General features: G+C 41.7%; 1 protein-coding gene across 8 annotated transcripts in view; it reads right to left on the bottom strand.

The window, feature by feature from the left end:
* Positions 1-17845, bottom strand: part of RPH3AL (rabphilin 3A like (without C2 domains)) — a 320103-nt gene that overhangs the window by 134939 nt on the left and 167319 nt on the right. For all 8 annotated transcript variants that reach the window (XM_063457029.1, XM_063457012.1, XM_063457059.1 and 5 more), the window contains exon 5: positions 6809-6895. In XM_063457029.1, coding sequence (XP_063313099.1) covers positions 6809-6895 — 87 coding nt within the window. The remainder of the gene's footprint in view (positions 1-6808; positions 6896-17845) is intronic.

Genomic DNA, 17845 nt, shown 5'->3' on the forward strand with positions numbered 1-17845 from the left:
TGTATGGTGGGTAGGGGGGGCTGTGAAGGGGTAAATACCTTTTAGTTTTCTGTAATTATATCCTGGTGGTCCAGTGGGCAGCTTTCCAGCGAGGTCAGCAACATGCGTAGGGGGGCAGAGCTTGCGTGCAGAGGTGGACGTTCCACATGGGGGCGGGGCATGTGGCCGGAATTGATTTACACTGTGCAGGGAGATTGACAGATCTCCCTCTGGCAGCTGGCAGCCGCATCAGCCCCCAGCACCTCCCGCATTTAAATGGCTTTATCATGCTGATTATTAGGGCTGTCTGCTCGGCCCCACCTTGCTGCGGCCCACCGGAAAATTTCCCGGTATCCCAGTGGGCCAGTCCAGCCCTGATATTTGCCAATCTTCACTGCCCACTTTACAGAGAGCAGGCTGCACAGGGCACTGTGCAAGGGGTAAGTTTAGGAACGGTTTGCCTTCTTACCTGGGTCCCTGCCAGGCTCTGATGCTCCCTGGTGGTCCAGTGCCGTGCTTCTGGCTTACTTAGAGCTGCAGAAGCCAAAAGCCATGGCAGTCAGCATTCATTGGCTGACAATGCCAGCTGTCCGCTCTCAGGTAATGACTGTTATTCTATGCAATGAATATCTGATGAAACCCCTATGAAGCTGTCAGACGTGGAGCTTAGATATGCAGGAGACTTATTTTAAAAAATATAAACAATGCACTTGAGCTTGTTTGGCAATACCCCATCTATTGCAATAAATATGAAAGAAAAATTACATTTGTTTAAACCAGCACACTGGACACACTACACAAATCCTTAGAATGGAATGCTGGCAGCTCATCCATTCAGCTTATCTCCCCTAAAATATCCTAAAATCATTAAAGGGCATTACTATATAAGTAAAGTATACATTGTATTGCCAAATAAGATTATGTCAAGGAATATAATCTTCAAAAAGGTCAAATGAAGCTAAATGTCCATTAGTTTACGCACTTTTATTTGCTTTTATGGTTTTATGTTTTTATTTTTTAAGGATTGAATATTGCACATACATTGACATACATTGTTAAAATTGCTTTGTTGTCCGGTCTAAAGAGACGATGACACCAAGTCAACAGTATTTTGACATATTCACCAATTAGGAATAGTCCCACGACCCATACTTTTCTCTCTGACTGACACATATGTGCTTCACAGAATGGGCAGAAGCATTTTACACAAGGCAATCTGACACTTAGCTGAAGTTCAGTTGTGTCAGTTTAGTTTAAAATCTTGAATGTGACATACAAATATATCATATGAACAATATGTGGCATTTTTGTTTACGTGCATAAGAGAATGAAAGAACTCTCCAATGCAAATTCTTCAACACAATACATACCATAGCCTTATATGAACACTCCAGAAACTTTAATGAAATTAAGTTGTTATGGTTCCAAGAGGTTGCTGGCACTGGCTCACCTTTAATAATTAAACCGATCTTGGCTGGTTTAACCTCAAAGCCTGTGTTCCAGCACCGAATCTCCCTGCCTATTCTGTCCTTATTTCTCAAAATCGGAAAAAACTCAGCTGACGCTCTCAGACAATCAGTGACTCCCCACTCATATGCTGATTGGTGGTTTTCTTTTCATGACAATTTTATATTAAAGGTGTTAGTTTAGAAAAAAAAAATGTAATACAAAAAAAAAAAAAAAAAATTATATAGTTTTATTTTTGATAGAAAGAGCTATGATAGATTTTTTTTAAATAAATGGCTCAAGGTTTTTCTTTTTTAGTGTATATTTAAAGTGGTGTGTTTCTGTGTGCCTGCTACTGAGTGAGCTTGTGTGTGTGTGTGCCTGCTACTGAGTGAGCCTATGTGTGTGTGGATGCTAGTGGGTGAGCTTGTATGTGTGTGTCAGTGAGCACGTGTGTGTGTATCAGTAAGCTTGTCTGTTGGAAGCATGTGTGTGTGTCAGTGAGATTTTCTGTGGTGAGCATGTGGGTGTTCGTGAGCGTGTGTGTGTGTGTGTGTGTGTGTGTGTGCGTGTGTGTGAAAGTGAGCATGTCTGTAGTAAGCTTGTGCATGTCAGAGTTTATCTGTACTACATTTCTGTGTACAGCAATAAGCTTGTCTGTGTCAGTGAGATTTTCTGTCAATGAGCCTATGTGTGTGCAACTGTGTGCTTGTGTTTTTATGTCAATAAGCTTATGTATATCAGTGAGATTGTTTGTCTATGAGACTGTGTATCAATGAGCTTGTGTGTGTCAGTGAGACTGTGTCTGCATGTGAGTATGCTTACTGTATAATTAAATGTTTTACTCTAAAAGGACTAATATTTTATATTAGAAAAATAAATATATATTTATACTATATATTTATGTTTTATATAGATAGATAGATGTAAAAAAACAGATCAAATTTGTATCTTGTAATACCTTTAATGATTTTTTTTTAATGACAATCTTTCGGGAGAACCTCCCTTTCTCAAGTCTGAAGCATTTCTGAGCAAGACGACACATTAAATTCAAAGTTGAGTTGTGATACAGGGGTTAAAGTGACATGAGTGCAGATAAGACACAGGTTTGATAGAAAATAGACAACATTCTTGCAGAGGGTCGTAAATATCTTTCTGAAGACTAGAGTGAGGTGGGAGAGGGAGAAAAACAAAACAAACAAAAAAAAACAGGCAGGCAGTGCAGAAGATGGTACTCTTTATACATACACACACACACACACACACACACACATATATATATTCACACGTATATGCAAACACAAACACATGAACACATATACATATACATACACAAACAAACACATATACATGCATGCACATGAACTCATACACAAATATAAATGCACATTCACATATATAAGCATACATGCATAAGACTATGGGAAAGCATAGGTCTACACATAGTACTTTGTATATTGATCGAATAAACATGTGTTTTAAAGTGTTGACATATATGACAGAACAGTAAGATAATGTGGGTGAGTGTTCATGTAAAGTGTTGGTAGTGGGACACATCACTGGACTAATATAGCTACAATCTCTACATATATATACAGGGAGTGCAGAATTATTAGGCAAATTAGTATTTTGACCACATCATCCTCTTTATGCATGTTGTCTTACTCCAAGCTGTATAGGCTCGAAAGCCTACTACCAATTAAGCATATTAGGTGATGTGCATCTCTGTAATGAGAAGGGGTATGGTCTAATGACATCAACACCCTATATCAGGTGTGCATAATTATTAGGCAACTTCCTTTCCTTTGGCAAAATGGGTCAAAAGAAGGACTTGACAGGCTCAGAAAAGTCAAAAATAGTGAGATATCTTGCAGAGGGATGCAGCACTCTTAAAATTGCAAAGCTTCTGAAGCGTGATCATCGAACAATCAAGCGTTTCATTCAAAATAGTCAACAGGGTCGCAAGAAGCGTGTGGAGAAACCAAGGCGCAAAATAACTGCCCATGAACTGAGAAAAGTCAAGCGTGCAACTGCCAAGATGCCACTTGCCACCAGTTTGGCCATATTTCAGAGCTGCAACATCACTGGAGTGCCCAAAAGCACAAGGTGTGCAATACTCAGAGACATGGCCAAGGTAAGAAAGGCTGAAAGACGACCACCACTGAACAAGACACACAAGCTGAAACGTCAAGACTGGGCCAAGAAATCTCAAGACTGATTTTTCTAAGGTTTTATGGACTGATGAAATGAGAGTGAGTCTTGATGGGCCAGATGGATGGGCCCGTGGCTGGATTGGTAAAGGGCAGAGAGCTCCAGTCCGACTCAGACGCCAGCAAGGTGGAGGTGGAGTACTGGTTTGGGCTGGTATCATCAAAGGTGAGCTTGTGGGGCCTTTTCGGGTTGAGGATGGAGTCAAGCTCAACTCCCAGTCCTACTGCCAGTTTCTGGAAGACACCTTCTTCAAGCAGTGGTACAGGAAGAAGTCTGCATCCTTCAAGAAAAACATGACTTTCATGCAGGACAATGCTCCATCACACGCGTCCAAGTACTCCACAGCATGGCTGGCAAGAAAGGGTATAAAAGAAGAAAATCTAATGACATGGCCTCCTTGTTCACCTGATCTGAACCCCATTGAGAACCTGTGGTCCATCATCAAATGTGAGATTTACAAGGAGGGAAAACAGTACACCTCTCTGAACAGTGTCTGGGAGGCTGTGGTTGCTGCTGCACGCAATGTTGATGGTGAACAGATCAAAACACTGACAGAATCCATGGATGCCAGGCTTTTTAGTGTCCTTGCAAAGAAAGGTGGCTATATTGGTCACTGATTTGTTTTTGTTATGTTTTTGAATGTCAGAAATGTATATTTGTGAATGTTGAGATGTTATATTGGTTTCCCCCTAAAATAGCTATAACTAAAAACAAACTAAAAACTACTTCCAAAAATATTCAGCTTTGATATTAATGAGTTTTTTTGGGTTCATTGAGAACATGGTAGTTGTTCAATAATAAAATTAATCCTCAAAAATACAACTTGCCTAATAATTCTGCACTCCCTGTATGTGTGTGTGTGTGTGTGTGTGTGTGTATGTATGTGTGTTTATATTTTACTCAATCATCTGGGGTGGCAAGACATAGCCTTACATATTACATGTGACAATACATGGCGTATGGGGCTGGCATAGATTACTTTTCCAAGGGCTGCTTTGTATCCCCAGTCCGGCCCTGGTTGTGGGTGAGTCCCATACCCCCCCTTGGACTGGTGGGTATAATGCCTGTCCCCATCACTGTCGTACCTACTACACACCTATCTCCTGGAACGAAGTATAAACATGTCTTGCAGAGGTGTGGGGCTACTCTAGCCTCAAGATGGCGGTGGACCAAGTTGCTCCACTGTTGCAGGTGACGGACTCCAGTCCAGTCTTGCAGAGTTTGAAGAGATCTGCCAATCTAACCAATTGGGCAAGTCAGCCATAGTGGCAACAAAGTCTACCCTCAGATTCTGGACCACCTATTGTGGGTATTTACTATGTAAATGTGAGGTATATGCTAGGAAGGGTGATGGTCACTTATTTGTCTACTTGATATATAACTGAATAAACTTGTGTTTATTCACGCATGCAAGCCTTAATATTCATAACTATATATTTTGCATCTTGCTTATTATATTCTTTTTAATTTTAAAATAAGACCACCTAGACTGTATATGACATACTATCAAAAAGTGTTATAGTAACTCTGTGTAACCACATTTAAGACATTATTATTACCTTCTATTTGAATGTTCCTGCGTCCAAAAATAAGGTTATCTAGTAAATATCTTGTAGTTCTAATAATAACCACATGATAACTTTTCTAAAACAATATTATAGGAAGGTAGATATAATCCCCACTTACTTCAGATATGGGAATACGTCAGAGAAACAAATATTGTGTTTTACTGTGTGCTTTACACTGTCAATATTCCTTAAAACACAAAAGAATATATTTTTCACAATACTGTGATCTCTTTCACAAAATATTAATTTAATAATTCCTAATTTGCTATTTACACCTATCTATAGAGGCCGTTGCTATGGTTGAAGTGACTTTGCCATTGTGTGGCAAATTACATGCTGCCAGGAGTGACAGTTAATGGAAGCTTTTTAAAACTAAAATGTGACATAACAAAATGGGCATACAAAAAATGTAAGTTGCCAGAAACTGACTTTCTTTAATACACCCTTAATAGGTAATGGGTTGTTTTTCCCACACAGAAAAACACATGTTTTGACAAAGCTATATTACATTTTTTTAACATTTCATGTAACTTTATGAAATACTTCAACTTTTAAACAAGAAAATTCAATATCAAGAACTGCGCACAAACATGGAATATGAGATTGTTCCACAGAAATAGCCCTAAGTCCTAACATAACAGTAAAACCTGCTTATTGGAATCTGAGCTATCCATCTAGCAATAACCTTTCCCAAACCATGCTTGATGCTTCTTGTCCAGAAATGTACTTACTACAGGATAGATCAGCGACCAAGACCAGTGTCAATGGATGCTTGTCCATATACATATAGGAGCATATTGTATAACTCAAAATCTCAAATTATTTTTTTTTGCTAGATTAATTCTATATACTATTACTGTTAAATAATTTGCCGATGTCTTGTGGCTAAAGTCTGTATTACACTTGCAATTTGAACTTAGTCTCAGAAGGATTAATTTAACTCATCAATAGGAAAATATATACTGTATATGTTTTATGCCCTATATATGGGATCATCAACATATTTTGGAGGTAATATAGCCATATAGAAAAAACTTCTTTCATCACTGTCAACGTTTCAGTTTCCTTAAAAATTTCCAAACTTTGTGACAGTAAGGACTTTCCCCCTGTCATGGTCTTTCTTATTAATTTGGAACTCTCTGTATTTCTCCTCGTCCCCAAACCATATGGTGAGGAGCCCCAATTAACGAGACAAGACAATGTAAGGTTCAAGGTGACTTCTAACGTTTAATGGACTGTGTAACATGTTATATTCAAGAGGAAACAGGGGTGGTCTTAAAAGGATTATCCAATCCTAACAAAATCCTCTATCTTATCTTAACATCTTAGCCTATAGCTAGCTTGCAGGTGTATCTTCATGTACAGGCCTTGCACAAAGCCAAGTTGCAATATAACTGCGCACTTAGAATTAATACGCACTTAGATATTAACTACGCAGTTCTAAATTACGCATTACTAAGCAGTTATGATCAAAGAGAGAAACACAGGAAACAAGGCCAATGTTACAATCATGGGAGTTGTAGTTCTACAACATATGTGTATCTACCTTTTTGGGTACACCTTCCATAAACATAAAACATAAATGAAACCACAGGTTGTTTTACCTCTCTCTGTTCACTGCAGATTTTACATAGCCACACAGGTCGTTTCTGGCTGCCCATGGTCTCAATCCCACATTTGGTACAGACTTTCTGAAAAAAAAAAAAAAAAACAAGATGTTTAAAAGTATACTATTTGCTCCCACTTATATATTTAAGAGTTGCTTTTAGTTCTTTTCAAATGTTACACTGGTGATTGGTACTGTTAAACCTTCATTTGTAGGAACAAAAAAGGGCATACAGATATTACAATGTAAAGGCCTGTCTTGATGGATAACATAGTGTTTAAATGATTTCAAGCTGTAATGCACTGACCTTCTTGCACAAACCGGGTTAATCACGAGACTTGCAAACAACAGAAAATTAGTTTCAGCTTCTTTTACCAAAAAAAAAGACTACAAAATGCAGATGTAGATATAACAAAAAATATGTTACACTAAGAGGCACTTTTAATACTATTTGTTTTACAGAGCAAGTGAGAAAAAGTAACCAATGGAGGGGAGCAGAAAATTATAAAAATTATATATTATGTATATGTTTATTAAATACATGTTTACAGCTCCTCCTTTTTTCCCCTCTGTTGGTCACTTCTCACTTGATCAATGAATAAAATAAACATTTAGTGACTGTCCCTATGCATCTGCCACAGGTGGAATTCAGAATCACAGATCAAAATTAACATGCTTGTCCATTGCACTATACATTTTGGCTCGTAGTTAGGAAACTAACTAAACAAATGTGTACATGTATTAATAACTATCATTAATTAGCCATACAGCATATTATGAACTTGTTCGATAAAGTTATAAAAAATGTAATTCATTAGTATTTTTATTACTTCATTTAAAAAAAAAAACATGATTACCACAAATTTGTCAATTATTGAGGGTAGTAGAATAAATTAGAAGCTAATTTTAATACATGAGCAATATTTTCTACATGTAAATATTGAAGCACATTTTTTGAATATTTTTTTCCCATTTTATATAGTTTTCTTATATTGCTCAATGATATTTTGCATAAAGAAGCAACCAGTAAACTACATTAAAAAACAAGCATGTATAATCTAAAGAATGTAGGGCCCACAGGGTTGGGGGAGATAAGATATTATTATTATTAATAATAATGATTGATAGGCTTCCATATGCCCTGTGGGACGGGGAGGAATTATTGGAACTGCCATAGTAATTATTCACTATTAAGTACCACACTACACATCTGTCAACATAACCACAACAAGAGGACATTGTCTTAAATTGGAAGAGCAAAGTTTTTAAAATATCATGAGGTATTACTAGTGGTAGTGGATGCATGGAATAGCCTTCCAGCTGAAGTGGTAGAGGTTAACACAGTGAAGGAGTTTAAGCAAGCGTGGGATAGGCATTAGGCTATACTAGATATAAGATAAGGCCAGGGACTAATGAAAGTATTTAGAAAATTGGGCATACTAAATGCGCCGAATGGTTCTTATCTGCCATCACATTCTATGTTTCTATATCTCTATGTCATGACCCATGCTAAATCCTGATCCATTCCCAGATTATTAAATTAAACCAAAATCAAGGATATTACGGACTTGCATTCCTGCCCAGTTTATACACATTTAACTTATGAATTGTGCCCATTTAAAGTACAACAGCACAATGTATTTATTTGATCAGTAGAAATCATATTTGTATATCTTAAAGGAACACTACAGTCACCAAACAACTTTAGCTTAATGAAGCAGTTTTGGTGTATAGATCATGCCCCTGCAGTCTCACTGCTCAATTATCTGCCATATAGGAGTTAAATCACTTTGTTTATGAACCCTAGTCACACCTCCCTGCATGTGACTTGCACATCCTCCCTAAACACTTCCTGTAAAGAGTCATCTACAATTTATCCTTCCTTTATTGCAAGTTCTGTTTAATTTTGATTTTCTTATCCCCTGATATGTTAATAGCTTGCTAGACCCTGCAAGAGCCTCCTGTATGTGATTAAAGTTCAATTTACAGAGGAAGAGATACAATTACAAAATTAAATTACATCTGATTGAAAGTGAAACCAGTTTTTTTTCATGAAGGTTGTGTCAGTGAGAGCCAGGGGAGGTGTGACAAAGGCTGCATAAACAGAAACAAAGTGATTTAACTCCTAAATGGCAGTGAATTGATCAGCGAAACCTGAGAGGCATGATCTACACACACAAAACAGATTTGTTAAGCTAAAATTGTTTAGGTGACTGTAGTGTTCCTTTAAGATATACAAATATGATTTCTACTACATTTGACAGAATGCTGAAAAATGGTGTTATGTTAGACTTGATTTATCAATGATTTATCAATGACAATACTGCAGTTCTTTACCTTTTACAAAACCAAACAAGATATGCTTTTTGATACCACATGTTTTCATTTTAATATTACTATATTTACAGTATGAAACGTTTATTTTGTAAATTAGAAATACAGATATATGATAAATATCTGAAATGTCTTTTTTTTAAAGTATGCAGGCATCACATTCAGCAAAACTGAAACCATTTTAAGTAAATCTTCTGCAAAATATCTCAATACATCATCTTTGTAGATTGCACACTACACATTGATTCAAGCAAAAGACAAATCATTTAATTGTTATTTAATGAAAATTATATTCATGCATGGCTAGTCTAAAAAAATGTCTGGAGCTACTCGGAATAACACAAGATTTACAGCCTTTACAGAATTTTAGGGCATAGCATTAAGTGCAGACATGTTCTTACACTAAACATTAAACAGATAAAATTGCATATAGCTTTGGAGACCTCCACTTAAGGACCACTCCAGACTGATTTTCTTTAAAAAAATTTTTTTTTTAACCAAAACCAGTGTTTAGTAGATATACCCAGAATGAATACATGCATGTATTTATTGGGGGTATGAAATAAAATAGATTTCAAAAGCTGCAATTCTTTTGAAACGGCAGCCGTTTTCAAGCCATTCCTGAAGAGATTAACATTCTCTTTTCACTGAGAAGCCTCTGGGCTTTGTGCATCCGCATGCGCTGTCTTGGGTGCACGCACCGGCTTTTGTGCTGGTGCACATCTGATCTGAGATACCTGGAGGTATTGGATTATCTGAAGATGCTGGTCGGAGGTCTGTGAGGGTGAAGGCAGGAGCGCTCAAGTAGAAGGAGAAAGCAAGGCTTAAAAAAAAAAATATTTATCAGGCAGCCAGGGGGTGTGTTCCATATTGATCTATAAAAGCGCAAATTTCTCCTAAAAATTGTCACTTTTATAAACCTTGATTAAAATAACTTATCACCCATAAAGCACTGCAGCTTGTTGAAGTGATCAATGGGTATGGAGTGGTCATTTAATGCTTGAGTGTTCAAACCCCATGAAATCAATGCCTTGTTTTTTATGAAAAAGACAAAATGAAAATACAGCAATTTGCTTTTTAACACAATGAATGCTTCAAGTGCTTTCCCCAAATTCAACTGAAAATGCAACTTATAATGACTTCTCCAGTCTCAAAATTATTCATCCACTTCATGGGAAGCATATTTAGCACTTAGTAGAGCACCCTTTCGCTGTCATGACCTGCTACAAATGAGATGCAAAGCCAGACACCAACTTCTGGCAGCATTCTTGAGGAAGCTTAGCCCACTGTTCACAAGCAATGGCCTACACTTCAGCAATACTTTTGGGTTTGCATGCTCCAACCACCTTCTAAGGCAAGCATGTCAAACTTGCGGCCCACAAGGACCATCTTTCAGGCCCAGCGAGCCGCGAGTACATGCTCGGTGTTACAGCAGAGTAGGCACCTGCTTTCCCCATATTGCAGGTGCCTACTCTGCTAACACTTACCCGGCCGGGGAGGACGGCCAGCGAGGGAGCTCAGTGTTCCTGCTCCTCACTGCTCCCTCACAAAAGCGTCGTCTGTAGTGAAGCCGGGCGCGGGAATATCACATATGAGGAGCAGGAAGAAGATCTTCAGACGGAAGATCCCCACACTAGCTACCAAAGGTAGGGAACAATAAATTAAATGATATGCATGCAAGAATGTTTAAATGTGTCTGTCAGTGTGTTTGTGTGTGTCTGTCAGTGTCTGTGTATCTGTCAGTGAGTATGTGTGTGTGTCATTGAGTATGTGTGTGTGTGTGTCTGCCAGTGAGTATGTGTGTGTGTCTGTGAGTATGTGTATCGGTCATGTATCGGTTTGACGTGCTTGTTCTAAGGGGTTCAAGTCAGGTGACTGTGATGGCCACTGTAGAGTTTTCCAGGACTACGTCTGCAACCAAGCTTTGGTGGAATTTGAGGTATGCTTGGGATCATTGTCTTGTTGGAAGGTCCAATGCTTCAGCTCACAGACGGCATTAAGTTTTGTCCTAGGGTTTCCTGATATTTCAATGAATCCATCTTGCCTTCCATATGCTGCAGGCTTCCAGTGCCATAGGATGCAGAGCAGCCACAGAGCATCATCGAGGCACCCCCATGCTTAATTGTAAGCAGAGTGTTCTTTTGAGTGTATGCTTTTCAGTGTATGCTTCTTCCTCTAGACATACCGCTGATCCATTGGGCTGAAAAGTTCCAGTTTTATTTAATTGTTCTACAGAACAGAATCCCAAAACATCTGTGGTTTATTTATATGATTTTGAGCATATCGGAGGCAACGTTTCTAGTGATTTTGGGTCAGTTGTGGTATACGCCTTGGAGTTCTGGCATAGAAACCTTCTGCGTTTAGTACCTCAGTGCCTCAAGGGTGTTTCCACAAACTGCCTTCTCAGAAATCTGTTTGCAGTCACTGCTGCTTAAACTGAACTTGCAAACTATGCTTCCAATGGTGCCTCTAGGAACATTCACTGCCTTTGCTACCTTTTTGTATCCTGTTCCTTGTTTGTGAAGGGTGATGATTTCTTCTCTTAACTTTGTGGACCATTCCTTTGACTCAGCCATATTTCTAACATGCTGTCAAATGTAACACTCAACAAACCCCTAGAACATTCAAGTATTTCAAGTATTCGAGCTCCTGATGCAACTAATGAAGCCTTTGATTTGTTGCATCATGGGTGCTTGAGACAACACCTGTTTTCCATATTTGTACTGTTGTGAGGGATTCTATTCAGGGGGTTGAATAATTTCGAGACTGCAGAAGTCATAAGTTGCTTTTTTAGTTTAGTTTGGGGTAACCACTTGAAGCATTTGTTGTGTTGAGCTATTTCAATTGCTTTTGTACGATTTGTTCATGGCACATGGATGAAAGTCCAAAAATTGTGGCAATAAATATGATTCTTCAATATGGGTTTGAATAATTTTGATAACAACTGTAAATACACTCCAAGAAAAGCACAATCAAAAGGTATTTGTAAATGAAATTACTGTTTACTTTTCAGTAATCAACACCCATGAATTGTGTCAATTAGAGATGTCCCGAATAGTTCGCTGGCGAATAATTCCCGGCAAACATAGCTTGTTCGCGTTCGCCACGGATGGCGAACATATGCGATGTTCGGTCCGACCCCTATTAGTCATCATTGAGTAAACTTTTACCCTGTACCTCACAGTCAGCAGACACATTCCAGCCAATCAGCAGCAGACCCTCCCTCCCAGACCCTCCCACCTCCTGGACAGCATCCATTTTAGATTCATTCGGAAGCTGCATTCTTTTTTTTTTTTTTTTTAGACAGAAGTGTGTTATATTTGAGCATGCTAGGCAGAACCTGCGTATATAATGGCTAGTTGCACTGAGGGTATGAGTATATAGCAGTACATTGTTGTGAAAGATGGCTGTCATGTTTAGGGTGTAGCTTGCATGTTTATCAACTGTGTATTTATATCAGCAGCTCCACCACTAGTTATAAATCAAGTGTGAGTCGCCCGATGAGACTAGTGAATAACATAATACATGAACGGTTAAGGTAAAGGAATGTAAGGAACTACGACAATAAACTCTTTAGGAGGTGAAATAATGACATGTTTAAACGCTTGCTACTTTACGATTAGTTAATGTGCAGAGAGCAGTTCATGTGATCAAAGGCATGGTGTGGAGGATCGGCTATAGTGGGACATGCTTGGCAGGCTGCTGTTTACGGCTTGTGTTCATCCGATTCCTTCTGGGCGCCAGGTGCAGACCCTGGGAGTCCCTGATACCTGGAACAACAAAGGCAAGTCTCTGGCTGAGGGCCAGGTTCACGGCTTGAGGTGGTAGAAGCTTGTTTTGTTGGGTGGTCGGATCTGTCCTGGTGGTGCTTCACGTCCGGTGCGGGATTGTGGTGGCTTAAGGTGGAGGTGAGTGCTTGACGTGGGGCAGGCTCTGCATTTCTGTTTGTGCCTCCGGTCCCGTCTTCGACGCCTTTTGCGTTGGTGGATTTTAATGGGGACTGCTTCGCTTAGCTGTGGTGGAGCTTGTTGGGGCTGTGGTAGAGCTTGTTGGGGCTTCCTTCCTGCTTGTTATTTGCTTCCAAAATTGATTAAAGAGTCTGTCCAGCTTAGACTCAATATCCTGCCATGCTTTGCTGGTACCAGGAGGACACGTGGGTGCCGCCATATTGGGAGAGTCGCAGATGAGTATGTCAGCCTGGGCGGCTGTGCTCTGTGCGTCCATTAGCTCCAGACAGCCTCTCAGGGGTGGACCAGGATAACCCCCACCGGTCCTAGGGGGGGTTAACAGAGCTCCTGCCGGTAAGTAGCTGCTCCTGGGCATCCCAGGATCGGAGATCGGCCACCTCTCCCGCCCGGTGAGCACCAGGCCACACTTGCCACGTGGAGGTAAGTAAGACTCTGTCGAGTTGCTGACCGCTTTTAAGCATGTCGGGTCGGTCAGGTAGGAGCAACATTACTGGGTCATCCCCTTCTGAGGTGAAATTCGCTTGTTGATAGCTGCTTAAAGTGAGATATTGAGGGAGCTCACACGAAGTGCGTCTTTCCTCCATGACAGCTATGCCCCACCCCCCGGAAGCTGCATTCTTAGTGAGAGGAGGGACAGTGTAGCTGCTGCTGATTTAATAGGGAAATCGATAGCTAGGCTAGTGTATTCAGTGTCCACTACAGTCCTGAAAGACTCATCTGATCTCTGCTGTAAGGACAGCACCCCACAAAGCCCTTTTTAGGGCTAGAACATCAGTCTGCTTTTTCTTTTTTTTTCTGTGTAATGTTTCTAATTGCAGTTGCCTGCCTGCCAGCGTGTGTGTCAGGCTCACAGCGTATACTGTGCCCATTTGCCCAGTGCCACCACTCATATCTGGTGTCACAATAGCTTGCATTTAAAAAAAAAAGAATTTTTTGACTGTAATATAATAGTCAGTTTCCTTCACACGTGTGCGTTTCAGGGCCTACCAGGGCACAGTGTCACACCAGTGCAACTCATATCTGGTGTAACAGTAGTGTACATTTAAAAAAAAAATTTTGACTGTAAAAGATTGAATAGCAGTTAGTTGTCTGCAAGCGTGTGTGTCAGGCCTACAGCGTCTACTCTGCCAACTTCTGCCAGTGCACAGTGCCACTCATATCTGTTGTCACAGTAGCTTGCACGCATAGTACCACTAATCGAAAAAAAAATGACAGGCAGAGGCAGGCCACCCCGCAGGGGCCGTCATGGTCGTGGTGCTGTGATTCCCTTTGGCCCTAGAATAATGCCCAGTGTTCAGAGGCCACGTACCCTGAACTCTAAAAGTTCTGAGGACATAGTTGACTGGCTAACACAGGACACCCAATCTTCTACAGCTTCCGCTCGGAACCTTGACGCACCATCCTCCTCCAGCTTAGCTTCGGGCACCTCTCAAGTTACCACTCGCCCGCCTGCCGCCACCACCAACACTAGCACCACAGCCGCTTCACTTGATCTGTCAGAGGAGTTATTTACAAATCAGTTGGAAGAAATGAGTGATGCGCAACCATTATTGCCAGAGGATGTAGATAACAGGGATATGTCTCAGTCAGGCAGCATTAGATACATGGACGTACGGTGTGATGATGATGATGTTGTACCCGCTGCTACTTCCTTTGCTGAGTTGTCAGATACAAGTGAAGCGGTTGATGATGACGATGCGTCCGTGGATGTCACGTGGGTGCCCGCTAGAAGAGAAGAACAGGGGGAAAGTTCAGATGGGGAGACAGAGAGGAGGAGGAGACGAGTTGGAAGCAGGGGGAGGTCGTCGCAAGGAGCTAGTGGCACAGTCAGACAGCATGCATCGGCACCCGGGGTCAGCCAGACAGCACGCCAATCAACGCATGCTGTTGCCACCGACAGAATGCAGTCATTGCAGAGCTCAGCAGTGTGGCATTTTTTTTGTGTGTCTGCCTCTGACAACAGTGATGCCATTTGCAACCTGTGCCAAAAGAAACTGAGTCGTGGGAAGTCCAACACCCACCTAGGTACAACTGCTTTGCGAAGGCACATCACAAACACCTATGGGATCAACACATGAGTACAAGCAGCACACAAACTCAAAGCCGCCATCCTTCTCCTGGTCCAGCATCTTCAGCCACGTCAACCACTGCTGTACTCCTTGCCCCCTCTCAACCATCCGCCACTCCGTCTCTCGCCTTGAGCAGTTCCTGCTCATCTGCCCACAGTCAGGTGTCTGTCAAGGACATGTTTGAGCGTAAGAAGCCAATGTCACAAAGTCACCCCCTTGCCCGGCATCTGACAGCTGGCTTCTCTGAAATATTAGCCCGCCAGCTTTTACCATACAGGCTGGTGGAGTCTGAGGCGTTCCCAAAATTTTTAGCTATTGGGACTCCGCAGTGGAAGGTACCCGGCCGAAATTTCTTTGCACAAAAGGCAATCCCCAACCTGTACTCAATTGTGCAAAAGGAAGTAATGGCATGTCTGGCACACAGTGTTGGGGGAAGGGTCCATCTGACCACTGATACCTGGTCTGCAAAGCCTTCAATGACATCAGTGAGGACAAGGAACGGGACATGGCTAGCTTGGTATCCAACCTTGTGCAAATGGGGAGTTTGCGGTTGTGGAAATGGACTGTTTGCGGTTGTTTGCGGTGCGTTAAACTGGGAGTTTGGTCTGTCACTGTGAAGCGGGCGTAACCCTTACACTACCTGATCGATACAACATCATACCTGATGTTTTAAAGCACGTTATTCCAAACAATTTAGGAATGTTAGGTGATTTATGCCCTTTATGGATTAAAACCAGACTCTGCATCAACTATGTAATTTTCCATGGGAGTTTTACCATGGATCCCCCTCTGGCATGCCACAGTCCAGGTGTTAGTCCCCTTGTGTCAGGATCGGGACAGGGATCCAACACGCAGAGTACAAAGAGTAGCAGATACGTATACCGGACCTTAGAATGGCCGGACTTAACGAAAAACTACGTATAGAATGGTCAGGGACAAGCCGAGGTCGAGGGAACGAGAAGACAGGTAAGCGAGAGACAAGCCGGGTCAAGGATAACAGAGAAGACAGGTAAGTAATAACAAAGCCGGGTCAGAACCAAAAGACAAGAGAATACAAGAGCACTGTGTGACTAGGCTGGCTAGAACCACGACAGGGCAATGAGCAAATGCTGAGAGCTCCCTAAAATACCCTGGTTCTAGAGACTAATCATGCCTCCGCCGAGACCTGATTCGTGTCCGGGATTTGACTGACAGGTCGGGCTAGAATAGCGTCATGACGTCGACTATTGAGCGTCACGTTACAAAAAGGCATAGTTCTCTCGCGGCCGGCGTTTACATGCGCGAGGGGACCGCGAGGAACGGGAGAATCCTGCCGTCTGGATGGAAAAACGTCTAAGTCTCTACCCGTCTCAGGGGTAGAGACTACAGGTACCCTGACAGTACCCCCCCTCTCAGAAACGCCCACCGGGCGGAAGGAACCGGGACGAGATGGAAAGCGGGAATGAAAAGCCCTGCGAAGACGAGGAGCATGGACATCCTCCTGTGGTACCCAGGTCCTCTCTTCTGGACCATATCCCTTCCAGTCAACCAGGTATTGGATTTTCCCCCGGGAGATTCGAGAATCGATGATGGAGTTGATTTCGTACTCCTCCTGACCCTCAACCTGAACAGAGTGAGGAGAGGAGACCTTGGAGGAGAATATGTTACAGATCAGGGGTTTTAGCAAGGAAACATGAAAGGAATTAGGAATACGTAAGGCAGAGGGGAGCGCTAGGCGATCCGCAACAGGATTAATTCGATTCAGGATCCTATAGGGTCCAATGTAGCGAGGAGCGAATTTCATAGACGGTACTTTCAAACGAATGTTTCTAGTACTCAACCATACCCTATCACCAGGGACAAAACTAGGAGCCGGCCTTCTGCGTTTGTCAGCGTGTTTTTTATACAGTATAGAATTATGTAGGAGAATTTGTCGAGTCTGATCCCACAACTTCTTCAGATTGGCAACATGAGTATCAACCGATGGTACCCCCTGGGAAGAAGGAACCGAGGGAAGAATGGAAGGATGAAAACCATAATTCATGAAAAAGGGGCTAGAGCGAGTTGAATCGCAAACAAGATTATTGTGTGCGAACTCTGCCCAAGGAATCAGACCGACCCAATCGTCCTGGTGTTCAGAAACAAAACAACGCAGATATTGTTCAATCTTTTGATTGGTACGTTCAGCGGCTCGGTTAGACTGAGGGTGATAAGCCGAAGAAAAATTCAATTTAATGCCTAGTTGAGAACAGAATGATCTCCAGAAACGTGAAACAAACTGGGAACCTCTATCAGAAGTAATCTCGGAAGGTATCCCATGTAAGCGAAAGATCTCTTTAGCAAAAATCTCCGCTAATTCAGGTGAAGTATTACGCATCTCCTCAGGTGGATTATTAGGACGTGATAGTAACGCCTGTAGTGCTAGTGCCATCTGATCCATTCTATGATCCATGGCGTCAAACCTAGGATCAGGAGAACCAAGCTGACAGTTTGTACCTGCAGGATCCATTGGCCCTGTCGTAATGTCAGGATCGGGACAGGGATCCAACACGCAGAGTACAAAGAGTAGCAGATACGTATACCGGACCTTAGAATGGCCGGACTTAACGAAAAACTACGTATAGAATGGTCAGGGACAAGCCGAGGTCGAGGGAACGAGAAGACAGGTAAGCGAGAGACAAGCCG

Source organism: Pelobates fuscus, chromosome 1 (assembly GCF_036172605.1).
Source record: "Pelobates fuscus isolate aPelFus1 chromosome 1, aPelFus1.pri, whole genome shotgun sequence".
Classification (NCBI taxonomy): Eukaryota; Metazoa; Chordata; class Amphibia; order Anura; family Pelobatidae; genus Pelobates; species Pelobates fuscus.